General features: G+C 33.8%; 1 protein-coding gene across 3 annotated transcripts in view; it reads right to left on the bottom strand.

Moving 5' to 3' along the window:
* The window catches only part of PTPRM (protein tyrosine phosphatase receptor type M), a 480,156-nt gene that overhangs the window by 48,882 nt on the left and 414,392 nt on the right, over window positions 1–16,882 (bottom strand). For all 3 annotated transcript variants that reach the window (XM_070940620.1, XM_070940621.1, XM_070940622.1), the window contains one exon: window positions 14,915–14,951. In XM_070940620.1, coding sequence (XP_070796721.1) covers window positions 14,915–14,951 — 37 coding nt within the window. The remainder of the gene's footprint in view (window positions 1–14,914; window positions 14,952–16,882) is intronic.

Raw genomic sequence — 16,882 nt, 5'->3', positions numbered from 1 at the left:
TGAATGGAAGCACCCTGAAATGATGTAGCAAGAATGTTGATTTCACCAATTGTTCTCTATTCTAATTCTGTAATGAGAGCACACCAGGCTGTTTCTGCCCCCAAATCAGACCAGAAGCCAGATTGGAATAGATCCAAAAATTCAGTATCATTTCATATCCCCTGGGGTTCAGAGCTAATTTTCTCCACTATCTTAAGTCGGGAAAGATGCACAGCATACTGGATAGTATTTATTCATAATTTAGAAGTCTATATTTTAAGCAAATGTTTAACTACAGCTTCCTTAAATGTGGTGGGAACTTACTGTCCCTGATTAACCATCTCTAAGGACCATATGGTATGCTTAGCCTGGAAGATTTTTAATTACTTGGAAGGGTATGGTTCCAAAGATTTTAACTAATTTATCCACATCATCAGGCTCACATGAGGAAATAAGTTTTTGACACAAAAAAAATTTCAACTGATTGTATTTCCAGTTTTAATATTTCTCTCTTGAGTTTGCACTGTCGATCTAATTAGTCCAATTCCCAAATTGCTCTTTCTGAAAGTGACAGATTTTTGGAGACAGTTTATTATTTTAATAACTATAGAGAAAATTGCTTAAATGCCAGGCTTGACAATTTTATTTGCCGTTCATCTTAATGAGGGAAGTGAGCTGGGGAGAAATAGTACCTCTGGCAGTACCCTGTTATTTTGGTGTGTTCAATTCACATATGGTCAATGCATAGAAGTTTCAATTAAATCTCTACACACAGAGAGAATACACAGATATTACCCATAAGCTGATCTAAGGAATGTGTAAGTAATTATTTTGTATCATACATATGCTAAGGAAACCCTCTGCTGATCATTCTGTTTTTTCCACACACCAATGTCCTAAAATTCAGACATGTAAAATTGGCCATGTGTATTAATTATTTGCAGTATACATTTAGAAGTCCTTTTAAAGATTTCTTGTATGAGAAATATTCTATGAGTGTGTCCTTTCATTCTACTGTTCTAATTGGTGATCTACTTCTAAAACACGCTACTAGGATTATAGATTTTATTTTAAGAAAGCTGATTAATTAAATACTTTTGGAACTAATATCAGAGTGATGATGTATCTTTCTTTTTCAAAAGGCACATTCCAGAACAGTCTATTCAGGAATTAAAGACAATGTCACTTCAGTAAGAAATTCATTGTGTATTCTTTTTCTTCATTATATTTGTTAGGAGCCACAATTTATTTCAGTAACTTAATGGCTGAATAGCCTTCACAAATCAGTTTCTACTTAAAAAAATCATTTTGCTCTTTGCACTTTTCTGCATCTATACACATGTTTGTTTAGGTGTCAGAAGTCTATTCATATTCTTTGCTTATGTGTACAGGATTATTCAGAACTTCAATGTAATGCAAATTAATGTTTTTGTCCTAAATGACTGAAATCTGTGCAAGTTTAGAGATCGGGTGCTCTTTATCTCCTTTACCTATTTATTGCGTGTGAAAAGTAAGAAACGTTCACTTTTGATTTTATAATCAAAATAATCAGTAATTATATTTGAATCTGAGAAAACAAATTTTTAGACAATAAAACAGAGATCTTATCTCTGTTTGATTCTGTTTTGTTTTCACTAAGCATAGTCCAAACAAGTGAGAATTCCTGAGTTTAAACTTTGTGGAGATCCATGGTATATTTAAATTGAAAGGTTATCATCTGTTCTTTTGAAGATAAAAGCCAAATTGGAATATCGGTGCATCAATGTACTAGAAAAGTCTAGTTCCCTTTTACATCTGACATATTGCCAAATATGTATGACATGCAAGCCTAGACATGGAAATAGATTAGTCTCAGTAGAAACGATATTTGGCTAATTTTTTTTCACAGTAGCCAACTTGGCTCCTTTAATATTAGAAGACATATTCAGATGCTCATGAAAAATAAACCTGGAGAAAAATTACAGTTCTGTTTCTATTAAAAGTTAACATCTTTAATTAGGTCAGATGCTTCACTGCAAATGAAATACAGTATAACTTTTCAAAATTGTATCAATTGTTGCTAAGTCACTGGCATCCTGTGACAATTAAAGTACTCTAGGGTTCTTGGTGCTCTCTGAGGTTGTTAGTTTTTTTTGCAGACATTTCATTACCCAACTAGGTAACATCATTAATGCTCGAAGAGAGACTGATAAGGTAATGAAATGTCTGCAATAAAACAACAAGTTTAGAGAGCACCAAAGACTCTTCAGTTTAACCCTAGTTACTCTTCTATTGACATTTTAAGTACCTTCATAGAAAATGTAATGCAGAATTTATGAATATAGACTTACATGAAGGTGAACATCTTTCAACAAAAAGCACAGCTGGTATGATAGATGAAATATTCTGGAAAGGTTGCTACATTTTTCAAGTCAGGAGGTTTTTTTCCTTGTCACTCATGCCTTGGCCATGCCTTTTTTAGCCTACTGTTTCAACTGCTCCACAATGCAGTAGTTTGGGCAGTTATGGGCATGAGTTGGCTTGTTCACATAACATTATCATTTCAAGAGCTGATGGATAGCAGTTTGTTTCAAGATGTAATTCAGGCTGCAAGCTGCCATCTTTAAAATACATACAAGGTTCAGGATTTGGGTGACTTTGAGACTTCCTATTTTTATTTATTTATCTATCTATCTATTTATTTTTGTCAATACGTATTAGATAATATATATAAGTATAAGCATGAATTGAGTACATAAAATGAATACAAATAAAGGGAACATTAGGACAGGAACGGTAGGCACATTGGTGCTCTTATGCCCGTCCCTTATTCCTATTCCCACTATTTCCTATTACTTCCTATTCTCACTAGCATCTGCCTATCAGTGAAGGCAGGAGAAAAACAATCCCTTCAGATCTCTACCCCTTCAGAGTAGGATATGTAGGGATCTCGATGCCATTTCCCTTTCCTGGAATGACATTCCCCTGAGGTAAGATCAGCTCTACTTCTACTCTTTTTTTTTTTTTTTGAGTTTTCAAAGGCAATTAAGACTTCCCTTTTTCAACAAGATTTTGGAATTGGATATATTTGAATTTGATCCCTTCTCTAAGGAGAGTGTTTGTACGTGTATTGCTCTTTTTTGAAACGTAAGATTTTAAATCCTATTGCTGTGTTAAGATATGTCAATTGCTTAGAGTTGGTTATGATTGGAGCAGTGTATAAATCTAGTTCATAATCAATCAATCAATCAATCCAGTTTACATTTACAATTTTAGAAGCAAACGATGATCTTGATGAACTTGGTACTTGAAATGTGAACTTGACTCTTTAGGGCAAATGTAGTCTGCCACCTTTGTTCCTGTATTTTTTTTCTCTTTCAGGTAACCCTGCTTAGAGAAAATGGTATATATCATTGCCATTTATTAAAATCCCACTATCTATAGTCATTACAATCTTCCTCACAATACTACATAGTTGGTAAATTATCCATGAGAATTAAGGCATCAGGATAGAAACCAGGAGATCGTGAGTTATAGTCCCACTTTAGGCGTGAAAGCCAGCTGGATGACTTAGAGACAGTCACTCTCTTTCAGCCCAAACCAATTAATTGGACTGCTGTTGTGGAGAAAATAGGAAGAGGAAGGAATATTAAGTATTTTTGCCACCTTGATTGATTTATAAAAAAACAACATGATCATTTTTTACATTTTAAAATCATAACCATGTACATCTGGTGAGAAGTTGCAACTGTAATCCCCTTTGAAATAAAATGTTTTTGGGAAACAGGGATGTAAATAACCTACATTGCTTAATTACATCTGAAGATGCGCCCACTTGTTTCAAGAGCAAGAACATTTAAAAAAAAATACTATTAAACTTTTAGTTACCAAATCCACCTACATGGCCAGTTAACAATAATTCATTAAAGTAATTTATTAAATTCATTGACATTTGAAAATCCAAAGAAAATGTAAGGTTGCAAGGTTCAAGATTTTTCTGGAACCTCCTGCCCTTTTTTGGTCTCTGGGTCTTCTGCAAAAGGAGTAAATCTATTAGAATTAGATAACTATTCTTCACAAAATCAGTATCAATAGTTGGGAGCAGTCAGGGCAGGTATGTTTTCTTATAAGGAATTATTATTTATTGAAAAAGCTCTCCATTCTTAAGGATATGAATTTGCTACTTCTGCAAAAGTAGTTTTCAGGCACACTTCCCCAGCCAAACCAATATGCTCAACTTCTTATTTGAGCAAAGTTCTCTACTCATATTTGAGAACCAGTTTGGTGTACTGTTTGAAGAACTGGGCTAGAAACCATAAGTTTGTGAGTTGTAGAGTGGCCTTAGACAGAAAGCCAGCTGGCTGACCTTGGACCAGTCATTTTCTCTCAGCCCTAAGAAAGAGGTAATGGCAAACCACGTCTTTACCTTACCAAGAAAACTGCAGGACTTGTTCAGGCAATCACTGAGAATTGGACATGATTGAATGGAAGGAGGAAAAAATCTCATATCTATGTCTGAAAATTTCTTAATTATTCTGAAGAAAGCATCACTGTTAACTAATCATTTCTAGTTATGACTGTTCAAATGATGTTCAGGAATCAAAGAGACCTATATATGTATAAATGGATGTGTTTGTTAGCTTTGGGATTGCTTGGCTCAGAATAGAACTCAAAAAAATCTGGTTCCTATTCTTCAACCAAAATTTTAATCGAGCTAGCAAACCACTTGAAATCCTTATTCCTATTTATCTTTCAGTCCAAATACCTCATAGCCAAGCCAATGCATTTTCAATTCCCTGCCAGCATATTGCTGCTGCTTTGATGGCTCCTTTCTTGAATATGGTATTGCTGCAACATTGAATCAAGCATCAGTACACAGCAGTGGCTAGGAAATTTAGAAGTCTTACTCCTGTTCTGTTTTGTAGTAGTAGATGATAGGATGCAGAAACCACATAAATGAACAGATAAGATGACGACCAGTTGATTTAGGAACAAAAAATTCAGTATAAAAACATTGGTCAGATATAATAGATTTTCCATCATGTGGGACTGATTAGAAATGGCTTATATAAGCTAGGCTATTTCCAGATCACTGTGGAGAAAATATACTTTCTTTGTTTTAAGCAAGGCAAAGGTATTTGAAGAAGTATGATTCAACCAACTAGTCTTTAATTTATGATTGTTTATTTAACATAGATTCAAAGTTATGTTGGCCTTGGAAAAAATGCCTTACCATGTGTCCTCAAAGTTACAATCATTGTACCATCCTCGCAGCCACATAATCACAATATGGGAACTTGACAACTCGCTCACATTTACAAAAGTTACATCCTATCTCTTAATCTAATCTAATCTAATCTAATCTAATCTAATCTAATCTAATCTAATCTAATCTAATCTAATCCAATCTACCTCATTTTTGAACCATGCACCTCCTTCACTGCAATCCCTCACTGCAAATCACAATAGTGGTTTGACAATTGGCTTTTGAACAGCAAAGTCAACTAGATTTGCTTAATGACTGTTGGATTAACTTAATGATTGTGGTAAAAAATGGTTGTAAAATTGGGTTGGTTATGTGATGATTCACTTTACTATCACACCAACCTAAGACAGAAATTCTGGACTCAATTGTGCTCTTAAATTGAGGACTATCTATATGATCTATAAGACAATAAGACGGTGAGACAATTCAAGAAAAATCATGGGGAACCACCATTGCTCAAGATATCATCATAGGCATTGTGCTCCAATTTCATATATTAACCAGACTACATATAGCCAAGGACAGTTTAGCAAGGGAAAAAGAACCGTATGGTCTTTTCCTTAATTATGCAGCTGAGCCCAATGCTGTATCCAGTAGGCTAATAAACACTAAAATATCAGAAACAAAGTAAAGTCATTACTTTGGATAACCATTTGTCTGAAGTGGTGTAGGGTTTCCTGCCTAGGCAGGGGGTTGGACTAGAAGACCTCCAAGGTCCATTCCAACTCTTCTGTTCTGTTCTGTTCTGTTCTGTTCTGTTCTGTTCTATTCTATTCCTGTAGTAATGCTTCTGAATGACGCATCATGGTTTATGGTACTGCACTTGGCATCTGTCACCTAAGCACTTTTAAAAATGTACTTCCTGTATATTTTATAATAATTCCTATGCTCGGCAAAGATATGCAAATTTCTTTGCATATCATTTATGGTAAGTCCTATTTAAATTAGTGGAAATTAAGCCTGCATGACTGGGCACTAAATTGTGTCATTAATCTTTAGCAAACAGTCTTTTCTGTATAGATTTATGTTTTGGGGAAATATATGTCATAGATCATGCTACAAAATAGATCCTAACAATTAGCATGGGAGGGTGGGGAAAGATATAAAGGATGAAATATAATTTTGCAAGACTAGGAGTCCCAATAGCTTTGGAAGGAACTGGATCAAAGTTTCCTTCCATGATAATCCATCATTCTTTTTCCTTTCTCAAATCATATTTTTCAGCCATGCCAATTTGAAGGTTTAGATCATGATCTGATAGGAATGAATGATGAGGGGAATTGTCTTCTTTAAAATGTCATTTGCATTGCCTGTTCACTCAGATTTCCTAAACCAGACAATAGTAATTAAAATTATCTAAGGAAGGAGATTTTAATGAAGGACTTTTAATCTATTTATTCTAAATTCTACTGGAAATCCAGCAAAGTCCTTTTGTACTCAGAATATTCATGGAAAAAAAGAAAGCTAGCTGTCGGTCGTTGAAAGTAATTCTCTTCTATCCTATTTTTCTTTTCTACTTGACATTTTTCAAATTATTTTCTGACATCTGAATAAATTATGACTCTGTCACTTGTCTTGACACAGAATTGAAAAGCATTAAAGGGCAGGTAGGGGCATAGGATTTATTGTTATCAAAAGCCGAGCAATTTTATTCCAGAGATTTAGGATGGAAGGAAAGAGACATTAGAAACACTGTAGAAGCCAAGTTTAGAGTATAGTCCACCAAGTCTTGCATCAGTGCAGCCTTGACTAATTACGTAGAAAAGACTGAGGAGTCTGTCAGAATGCCACTAAAGTAAGCTTATTCTCAGATATGTTATGTGGACATGCATTATTTTCATGCTATGAATCCAGTGGCAAACCTTCTAACAATGAAGTATAATGCTTATTATAAAGACTCTTCAGCAAAAAAAAAAAAAAAAAATGATAATCATGACTGGTGTTTTTTTCTTTCTTTTTTTTTTTTGCTACTCTGAAAAGGAAGTAAAAGTTTAAGACTTTGTTAGAATTGCACACCTCTCTAGGATTGTTAGTTGTATTTAATACCCCTTTCAACATAATATTTAGTAGGCCTAGGCAAATCAGCTGTGATTTGATTCAAATTGGGGATCTGAATTCAAAGACGCATGATTTGATTTGAGCTTATGAAACAAGTTCAAGGTCAAACGGATTTGATCACATTGATTACATTCAAAATTCTGCTAACAAAGATTCAAGTATGGTGTGTAACGGGAAAAATAAAAATCCTTAGCTGCTCATTTGTTTTAACAAAATTGGATAATATTAGCAGAGATGGCATACCCTTTATTATGAAACGTCATCACTACCTCCTAGTATCATTCACTGCCTCAGTGTTTCACTGCTATATATTTCTTTAGTATTTTCTTCATACTTCTTAAGATTGATATAATAGAATGAGGAAAGGACAGCAGGACAATCTCGAAAACGTCCAGCAAATACCTAATATGCTGAATGAATGCAGCAAGTCTCCATAGAACTAAAAATGTTTAAAAATGGCTTAAAACTAAATTTTTATTCTTCCACTTCCTCTGCTGGTTGTCAGTTTTGCATGACACTGAAGAATGACCACTGATTTGCCCTTGTTAAAAGGCAATGCTTTGTTGTTTGATCACTACATTTTCTGTGATATTTTTTCTCAATAGAATATTTAATATTTTACAAAAATAACTCTTCTTAACTAATTAAAACAACTGTTCTTTTTACTTTGATCCTTCCAGAAAATAGGGTATTTTTCTTAGCAAATTCTTGCAGAATTTTTAAGTGCACAATAAAGTAGGTCCAAGTCTTAATTGAATGCTTCATAGAATAATCCTTATTAACGCCAACTCGAATATAGTGTATTTGCTTGAGTTTTCCTCAGTTATGTACTCAACTAAACTCTTTTATCTTTATGCTTTCATAGTCTCTGTAAAAGTTATATGGACTGGATGCTTGGTACCACAAAAGACTTTTTCTCCTTTCCTTCCCCCTCTTCTCTACATCAGCTTGATTCTCCTAGGTATATAAAATGATAGTGGAAGATAGATACATATCTTGGTAAGATAGATATCTGAGAAAAGAATCTGAAAAATAATGAAAGAACTTGGACATGAGATCACAGGAATGAAGGATAGAGAGAAATGCAGAAATACAGAAGAGCTATCTATAGACAGATAGTAGAAATATGGTGACAGGATACTAAAACAGGAAGATTTAAATACATTTTTCAATAGTTACTATCTGGAAAGGCTAACAGTGTAAAAAAAAGTATTATGGTATCCTAGTGTGTCGAATTGCAACTTCGAATTGCATCTGCCAACAAAATACATTAGAAACAGAGCTCAAAATGTCATCTCATTTTCTGAGGCCAAAAAATACATGACACAGTAACCAAAATAACAGCATCTAAGTAATTTAATTAAAAGTTCAGAAATGTGATTCTTCTTAATGTAACCTTATGGAATACTAAAACTGTTAATGCACAATCTCTATGGAGAGTTTCCACAGCATGTGAGTCAATTAGTATGCAAAACTGTGGATTATTAACCCAGTATTCTGATTGGCTAATTACTATGAACAATATATATACTTTATTTCAACGGGACATAATTTCAACATTTGGGATTTTAAAATATCCATTCTAGATGTTTTTCTTGTTTGTTATAATTTAAATGTAAAGATAATGTCTAAAAGAACTTCTATTTTACACAGTGAAAAAGAGTATCCCTCAAGACTGAATTTTAACTTAGTTTAATTATACTTATTTAATCCCTTTGCATATTAGAGTATGGAACTGCTAGAATGATCTCCCCAAACCTTAAATAAATAAGTAAGTAAGTAAGTAAGTAAGTAAGTAAGTAAGTAAATAAGTAGTAATGGTATTTTGCGTGATTAAAAAAATGCTTCTATAATGGGATAAAAGCATTCCCTAAAACAGTGGTCGGCAAACCACGGCTCGCGAGCCACATGTGGCTCTTTGGCCCCTTGAGTGTGGCTCTTCCACACTCATGATGCCCTGGCCGGCTGTGGCTGAGCGGGGAGCGTGCACACGCGCAGGGAGACCCTCCTCAAGCAAGCGCTGAAGCTCAGGAAAGATGCACGCAGGATGGGCAGCAGCTTGCTTAAGGAGGGTCTCCCCATGTGTGTGCATGCTTCCGGCTCAGCCACAGCCGGCCAGGGCATCACGAGAGTGGGAGGAGGAGGAGAGTGTAGGAGAGAAGCTGCCCTGTACCTACCTTCGTGCCATATTTGCACGTAGGGCAGCCTTTGCTTCCTGCCACTTCAGGCTGGAGTTTGCACCCTCCGCACTCAGCCGAAGAGCTGCTGGGGATGGGGTATGAAACAGCAAGGCGATGGCAGAGCATTAGTGCAGGAAAGAAGCCCCATCCTGTTAAGACCCTCCTAATCAAGCAGCCACGAAGAGGAGGACGGTCACCCGAAGGGAGGGGGAGAGATACAGAGAGAGAGAGATGGGGGGAGAGAGAGAGACATAGAGACACATACAGAGTGATACATAGAGAGGGGTGAGAGAGGGGTGAGAGAGGGGAAGAGAGGGAGAGATACAGAGAGAGAGAAACATGGGGGGAGAGAGGGGGAGATAGGAAGAGGGGGAGAGAGACAGAACGGTTTTGTGGCTGGGTAGGCGTGGCTAGGGGGGTCATGTGACTGGGTGAGTGAGTGACATTGAGCTGGCCATGCCCATCCAGGTTTTGTGGCTCCAATGTGTTTTTTTTCTGTGGGAAACGGGTCCAAGTGGCTCTTTCAGTGTTTAAGTTTGCTGACCCCTGCCCTAAAACAATGTTTTTGGTCAGTAGTATACTACAATATTCAGTTTGCTATAGTGTAGCACTTAGACTTATATACTGCTTCTTAGTGCTGTATAGCACTCTAAGTGGTTTACAGAGTCAGCATATTGCCTCCAACAATCTGGGTCCTCATTTTACCAACGTCAGAAAGATGGAAGCCTGAGTCAACCTTGAGCCGGTGAGAATTGAACTGCTGGCAGTCAGCAGAATTAACCTGCAATACTGCATTCTAACCACTGTGCCACACAGCTCTTGTAAATAACTAAAGTATTAATTATTTCTTTAATACTTACTATAAATAATAAATGTAACAATATACATTTCATTTTCAGAAAAAATGGCCTTTTGGGGATTTTCAATGAGGATGTGGCAAACTGAAGCTGTCACTGTAGAAGCAGGGACATTGTGGCTGTCCCATGTTTGGACATTATTTGAAGGACTAAAGACCAAGATTGTTGGTAGCAAAGGGAAAAATATAAAATTGGTTTATTTGGCCTAGTCTGAGATAGATAAGTTGCTAATTCTGGCAATCTTTAACCGTTTTTTTCTTGACTAGGACTAGATGATGATATTTTATAGATAAGGGTTTTAATGGAAGATGGTCATTTGTGCATTTTAAATTCATCTGATTAAGTTTAAAACAATTATGTTGTTACCTCTGTAACTTTTATTTGATTTTTTTACAGACTGGATTTGAATGATGAGGTTTGAGGAATTTTAAAAATAAAAAATCAGATATGGATTGTTATTTTTGGTAACTCCTAATTGATTTTAGCTGATTTTAAGATGAATGATGAGTTTTTAAAGATCTGTTTGTAGATAATGAAGTGAAGCATGAGATGAAGTAAATTGTTGTATTTTAAAGAGGTGTGACATGTTGTTAAAGTTCTTTATACAGATAGTCCTCGAGTTACAACCACAATAGAGTCCAAAATTTATTTGGACTAACTAACTAAGTTGCCAAGTGAAACATTTGTTAAGTAAGCTTTGCCCCATTTTACAAATTTTCTTGGCACATATTGTGGCCTGCCAGCGGCCTGCGCGGATTGTAGCTGATTCCGACAAAGAGGAGTCTGGTGTGGTGCTGCGCCAGCAGCCTGTGCAGCTGGCGCTTGAGTCAGACAGTGAGAAGGCTGGAGAAGATGTGGTGCCAGAGGCAGGGATTCAGCCAGGGCCTTCAGAACCTCCAGAAGCTCCTTTAAGTGAAGAGGATGAAGAGGAGGAGCATCTTCTCAATGCACGGCACACAGAGCTGCCAAAAGGCAGGAGTGGTTCCTCAGAAGGAGGTCTCCTCGAGAGTAAGGCTTGGGGCTAATTGGCCACTCCCTTAGCCTATTTAAGAAAGAACGCCACTTGCAACAAGCTGTAGAGAACAACTTTCGTTCACTCTCTTTCGTGTCTGCAAAATTGCGTCTGGGCTTCCTGCCAACTCTAGTAAGACTGTGATTACCTTATCGTAGAATTCTGGTTGGCTGTTAAGACAATGCATTAACAGCCTTTGAAATAATAAAGATTAAGTTATTTTGAGTAAATAAGCTTTGTATAGAGTTTGTGTGTGCTGCATTCTTTGGGGTCCATAGCTGGGGCAGAACAGTACAATTGTTAAGTGAATCATTGTACTTGTTAAAGTTACTAACATGGTTGTCAAGTGAATCTGGCTTCCCCACTGACTTTGCTTGCCAGGAGGTTGCAAAAAGTGATCTCTTGATCCAGGTCACTGCAACTGTCAGAAGTATGAGTCAGTTGCTAAGCATCTGAATTTTGATCATGTAACCATGGGGTATGTTGCAATGATTGTAAGTGTGAAAAATGATCATAAGTCACTTTTTTCAGTGCTGTTGTAACATTGAACGGTCACTAAATGAACTTGTAAGTCGAGGACTATCTGTACTTGCTTGGTTGAAGGGGGAAGTTACTTTATTTTCTTTCTCTACCTTTTTTGCTTTTTTCTTCATAATATTTTTAATTTTTAATTTTTTATAAAATATTATTTTACTATTATAATCTGTATTAGTTTTATCTGTCCAATGTAATTTTCAGTGAAATTATATAGAAAAAAAAAAAGAAAAAGTGGTTTTTTTTCTATTAAACAACACCCAGCCTTTGATAAAGTGATTGGTGGGACTTATGACCTAAATGATTAGACCTACAATGATTTCACGGCATATTCAGACACTAATTAAAATGGGAAGAAATAAGCATGAAGGACACTAAAGAGAATTTAAAACTGAAATTATGCTGCTAAAAGTGAGATATGCTCCTGCTACAGGAGATACTGCTTGTTTTATTTTTGTGGTTTATTAAGTATCATTAAGCTTGAACATTATTTGTATGAAATATGCAGTTATAGCTTAATGCAACCTTAGGATATTTATGGTTAGCTTCTAATGAGGATGAATAAAGAGTTGGGCAAAGGTAAAAACGGTTATAATTTAAGAAGTCCTTAAAATGATTATGTCTTATTACTTATTAAAATAATGCATGGTTGAAAAACAGAGCTAAAGTATGGGCTAGCAGATCTCATGGTTAAAATTATATCATAATGGATAAACATTTCATCATACTTTTGTTTAAATAAATTAATTATTTTATGTCATTATTGAAGTCAAATTATAATGCTATTATATGCTTAATGATGAGGTTGATTAATAATAGTCCTGTTTTTTTTCATTATATAAAAAATATCCAATGAGTAAAAGAGAGTGCATGTATTTAGAATGACTTTCTTTTACAACTTGAGTAACTGATCTGCAATCTAAGACATTTGGGCAGAGGTACAGAAACTGATGATCCAGAGGTGCTACCACCCTAACATCTGAGATGCTATTTTCAGAGACCTCAAAAAAAAAAAAGTCTGATCAAAATATAATTTTAACATAACACAAATGAAGAATTGTTAAAAACCTGACTGACGAGTGATCATGTAATTATAAAATTAATTCAAATATAAATAAAACAAAATCAAATTTAACTTTTGTATTGGCCAAGTAAAGGTCCTTAGCTAAGTAAAAATGCACTCCTTGTTAAACGATAGATAGGCCTCCAGATTATATACAGATAGAACAAAACAAAATTAAGCATCATATTAGGTTGATCACATAAATTAAATGAAGTCACCCAATGATTAAAATAATAGCATTGGTTTTGACTCTTAGAATCTTAGAAATATGAATATAGAATTTTACTATAGGGCATTGCATGCCAAAACAACTAGACACAGGGACAGTTTTTTTCCCTCATTTCCATTGAATTTCAACTGTATGATTTCAAGAGGGCCACAATTTTCTAGAAAAATTTTTGATTTTTATCTAAGGATGTTAACATTTCTGCAAAATTAATGTTTCATGAATGTCTCTATGAATGATGTACAACTCTTTCTAATGTCTAAATACGAATTTACTTGTAAGAGAAAAGATGGCTGAAGGTCATGCTCTATTACTAAATTTTGAGGGTTAATTAAGCCACTCAACTTTAATACATATGTTTTACTAAACTGATCAACACTAAATATGCTTATGTCCTCATTGTAAGCCTTTATCTTTGTGGGGTGATTGATCTGTATTAAACTAAAGAGCTTTGTTTAAACTTGTCCCAATTTTGTTTAAGAATCACAGATTTTTTTTCTTTTTAGTTGGGATAAAACTGACTATTAATACCTGCAAATGAAATAAATGGTTAGTAGACAGAATGATGCAGCTGTCTGTTAGTGGCAACACTAGCTTACAAAAAAATACAATTGTTTTGGAAAAATAACCCATCTTTTATTCATTTTCTGTGGGAGGAGATGGCAACACTATTTTTCTGGAACCAGTTGTCTTTAGTACATAAACATTAAAGAATAAGACAGCATTAATTTAATAAAATTGTAAATCAGATCTTTTCAAGGGAATAAAGGAATCTCTACAGATGTTAACAGTTGTTTTCAATAACAAAGACTTGAATTTAAATGAATTTATAAAGTGTTTTCACATATGTAAACAAGCCTCTTGTGGATATTTAATTTTGCAAATTCCTGAAATTCTGCTGTTAAGTACTTTTGTCATCTTTAAAAATACCCTTCATGTAAATAAAAGAAAAATGCTAAGGAATGTAATGGGCTACAAAACTGAACACTTGTATTTAACAATGGTGAAATCAGGTAATCAATCAATCAATTGCATGGTTTGTATGTTTGAATACAGAATGCTTCTGAGACAGCTGTATCTCAACTAATTCCTGAAGCACGATTATCATTTTGAGTAGCACAGTGTAACAGAAAGTAGAAATAATGCTATGTGCTCTTTACAAAGAACTAGATCTCTTTTTTTATTACTTAATAGAAGAACAGAGACTATTCTGTTAAATTCAAGATCTCTCTCTCTCTCCTGGCTATTCACCTGCAAGTTTATCTATTATGCTGTATTCTTTATTCTCCAGGAATGTAGTACCTTCAGATGGGGTTGATCTGTGGAATTGTTGCTGCTCTCTGAGCTTGGTTGTTTTCTTTCAATCATTTCATTATCCAATTAGAAAACTTCATCAGTGCTAAAAGGGAATGGGGTTTAACACTGCAAACACCACTCCCTTTTAGCACTGATGATGTAACCTAGTTGGGTAATGAAACATATGCAAGAGAAACAACCAAGCTCAGAGAGCACCAAAGACTCTACTTCAAAATATCAACTGTAATATTAGTTTGCCTAAACCCCACCATTGTATTTTTTTAAATAAAACATTTTCAGATGGGGGACTAATATTTAAAAATTAGGACATTTGATGAACTGTAAGTTTAAAATATTATGATTTACTATAATTTAAATGAATGTAAAATATTTACAGGGATGTTAATTATTTTAAAAGAAAAACAAACTTGATCAAATAAATCATAAATATATGGTTAACTTACCTTGAGTAGCAATATAGTGATTTGGTCGATGATAGCCCTGAAATATTTCAAATATTTTGTGACTAGCTTTATCACATGTACAAGATGAGAAATGTAAACATTATCATATAGAAATTATTTTACTATAAACCTCTAGAGATCTTAGTAGTAAGCACTATTTTAAATTTAGTAGTAAATAAATAACTGAAATAGTAAATAAATGAAATATGACCTCAATGTGAAAAATAATATTGAAATTAATAGTTGTCAGTGGAACTGTGAAAAGTAATATTTTAGCAGCTACCATTGCAGTTTAGAAACATGTAAATGATATAATGATCTATCGTATTGGTACAAACTTCACAATCACAATATAAATTGTCTATATGCACTGTACTAACAAGACAATTAATTGTTGCATCACTAAATATAAACTCCCCTTTGCATTCCATTTTTTGAATACATTAAATGTTTTTGAAGCACAAAAGATATGCTTCAGATATATCTACATATAGTTTTATAATTTATGTATTTAAATAATTATAAATGCATATATATGCAAATAAATATATCATTAAAAATCTGGTCTACCTAAAGGTCATTTTTATTGCCTTTATTTCATTGCACACAATGAATCTGTAAATTAGAATTACTGACTGAAATGTTATTCACAGCAGTATCCTACTAATTATATGACTAAAGTTAATACTGGATGTTCACAATCTTTTGCAATTCAATCCTTATGAAATGTTTTCAAATTGTCATAATTCACAAGTGGAAAAATCATTTTACTGAATGCATGCACTTGGATTGATTGTTCAAATCAAGTTGGGAAAAAAGATAAAACAATTTATATTTTTTCCTAAAAGTCATAGATATTATTAATATATGTTGTCTGAGCAGACAATTTTAATAATTTATATTTTTGATAACACCAAATAATTGACATTTATTTGAGTCTAGAAGACATTGTATTTTGTATTTTAAAAATTATTATTTTACTACTGTAGCTTTCCCAAACTTTGAACATACATCCACGTAATCATAACATCCACATTAGTTTTAAAACTGCTTTAAAATATAAATGACAAATACAGAATACAATAATAATAATAATAATAATAATAATAATAATAATAATAATAATAATACTTGATTGATACCCAGGATGCTGGCAGCAACCTGTATCAACTATTAGCACCAGTCAATGGTATTTGTAACACATTTTTAAATGTCCAGTTGACTTGAGTTTCATTTTTAATGAATAAAAGATAATAATAACATGATGATGATGATGATGATGATGATGATAATAATAATAATAATAATAATAATAATAATGAAATATAATAATAACAATAATGAAATATAATATGTATGGATCCAACCAAATCAGCAAGGATTTAATGATAGTATTCATAATGTAACATGAGAGAAATGACAAAAGATACATACAATTGCATCTGAAAAACTTTTTAAATGTTCCTTTAATTATTTTGCTAAGCAAATTATGGGATTTTTATTCCTATGACAAACAGAAGAAATGTAGAAATATTTATACAAAGATTTAAAGTGGCTTACCATTAATAATTTACTAGAGAGACTCCAAACTGTATTAATTGTCTTATTATTAGCTTTAGTGTTATACAGCAAGAAGAAAACAGTTAAGAAACATTAAGCAATGTATTATGATTTAGCTGAAGCACTACATCTTATCTTGGTAAATAAACTATTGAATTAATAATTGAATTACAATTTAGTTTCAAACAAATGAGTTCAAAACTGGATCCAGGCTCAATTACATTTGAGAATATAGACATTTAAATAAATGGACTTTAATTAGTCATGATTTCAGCGGATATCTTCTAAGTATGATTAGGATACTTCCAGATGTCCAGTTTTTCCATTACCTGACTTGTCTAATTTCCCACTTGAAATCAAATGGAGTTTGTTGACTATCATAGCTAACCATAACCCTTTTCTGTGAGC

This window comes from Pituophis catenifer, unplaced genomic scaffold (genome assembly GCF_029215685.1).
Source record: "Pituophis catenifer annectens isolate HBS135680 unplaced genomic scaffold, rPitCat1.0.hap2 SCAF_3, whole genome shotgun sequence".
NCBI lineage: Eukaryota > Metazoa > Chordata > Lepidosauria > Squamata > Colubridae > Pituophis > Pituophis catenifer.
Note: the sequence above shows the minus strand (reverse complement) of the source record. Positions and strands in the feature narration are given on the sequence as shown.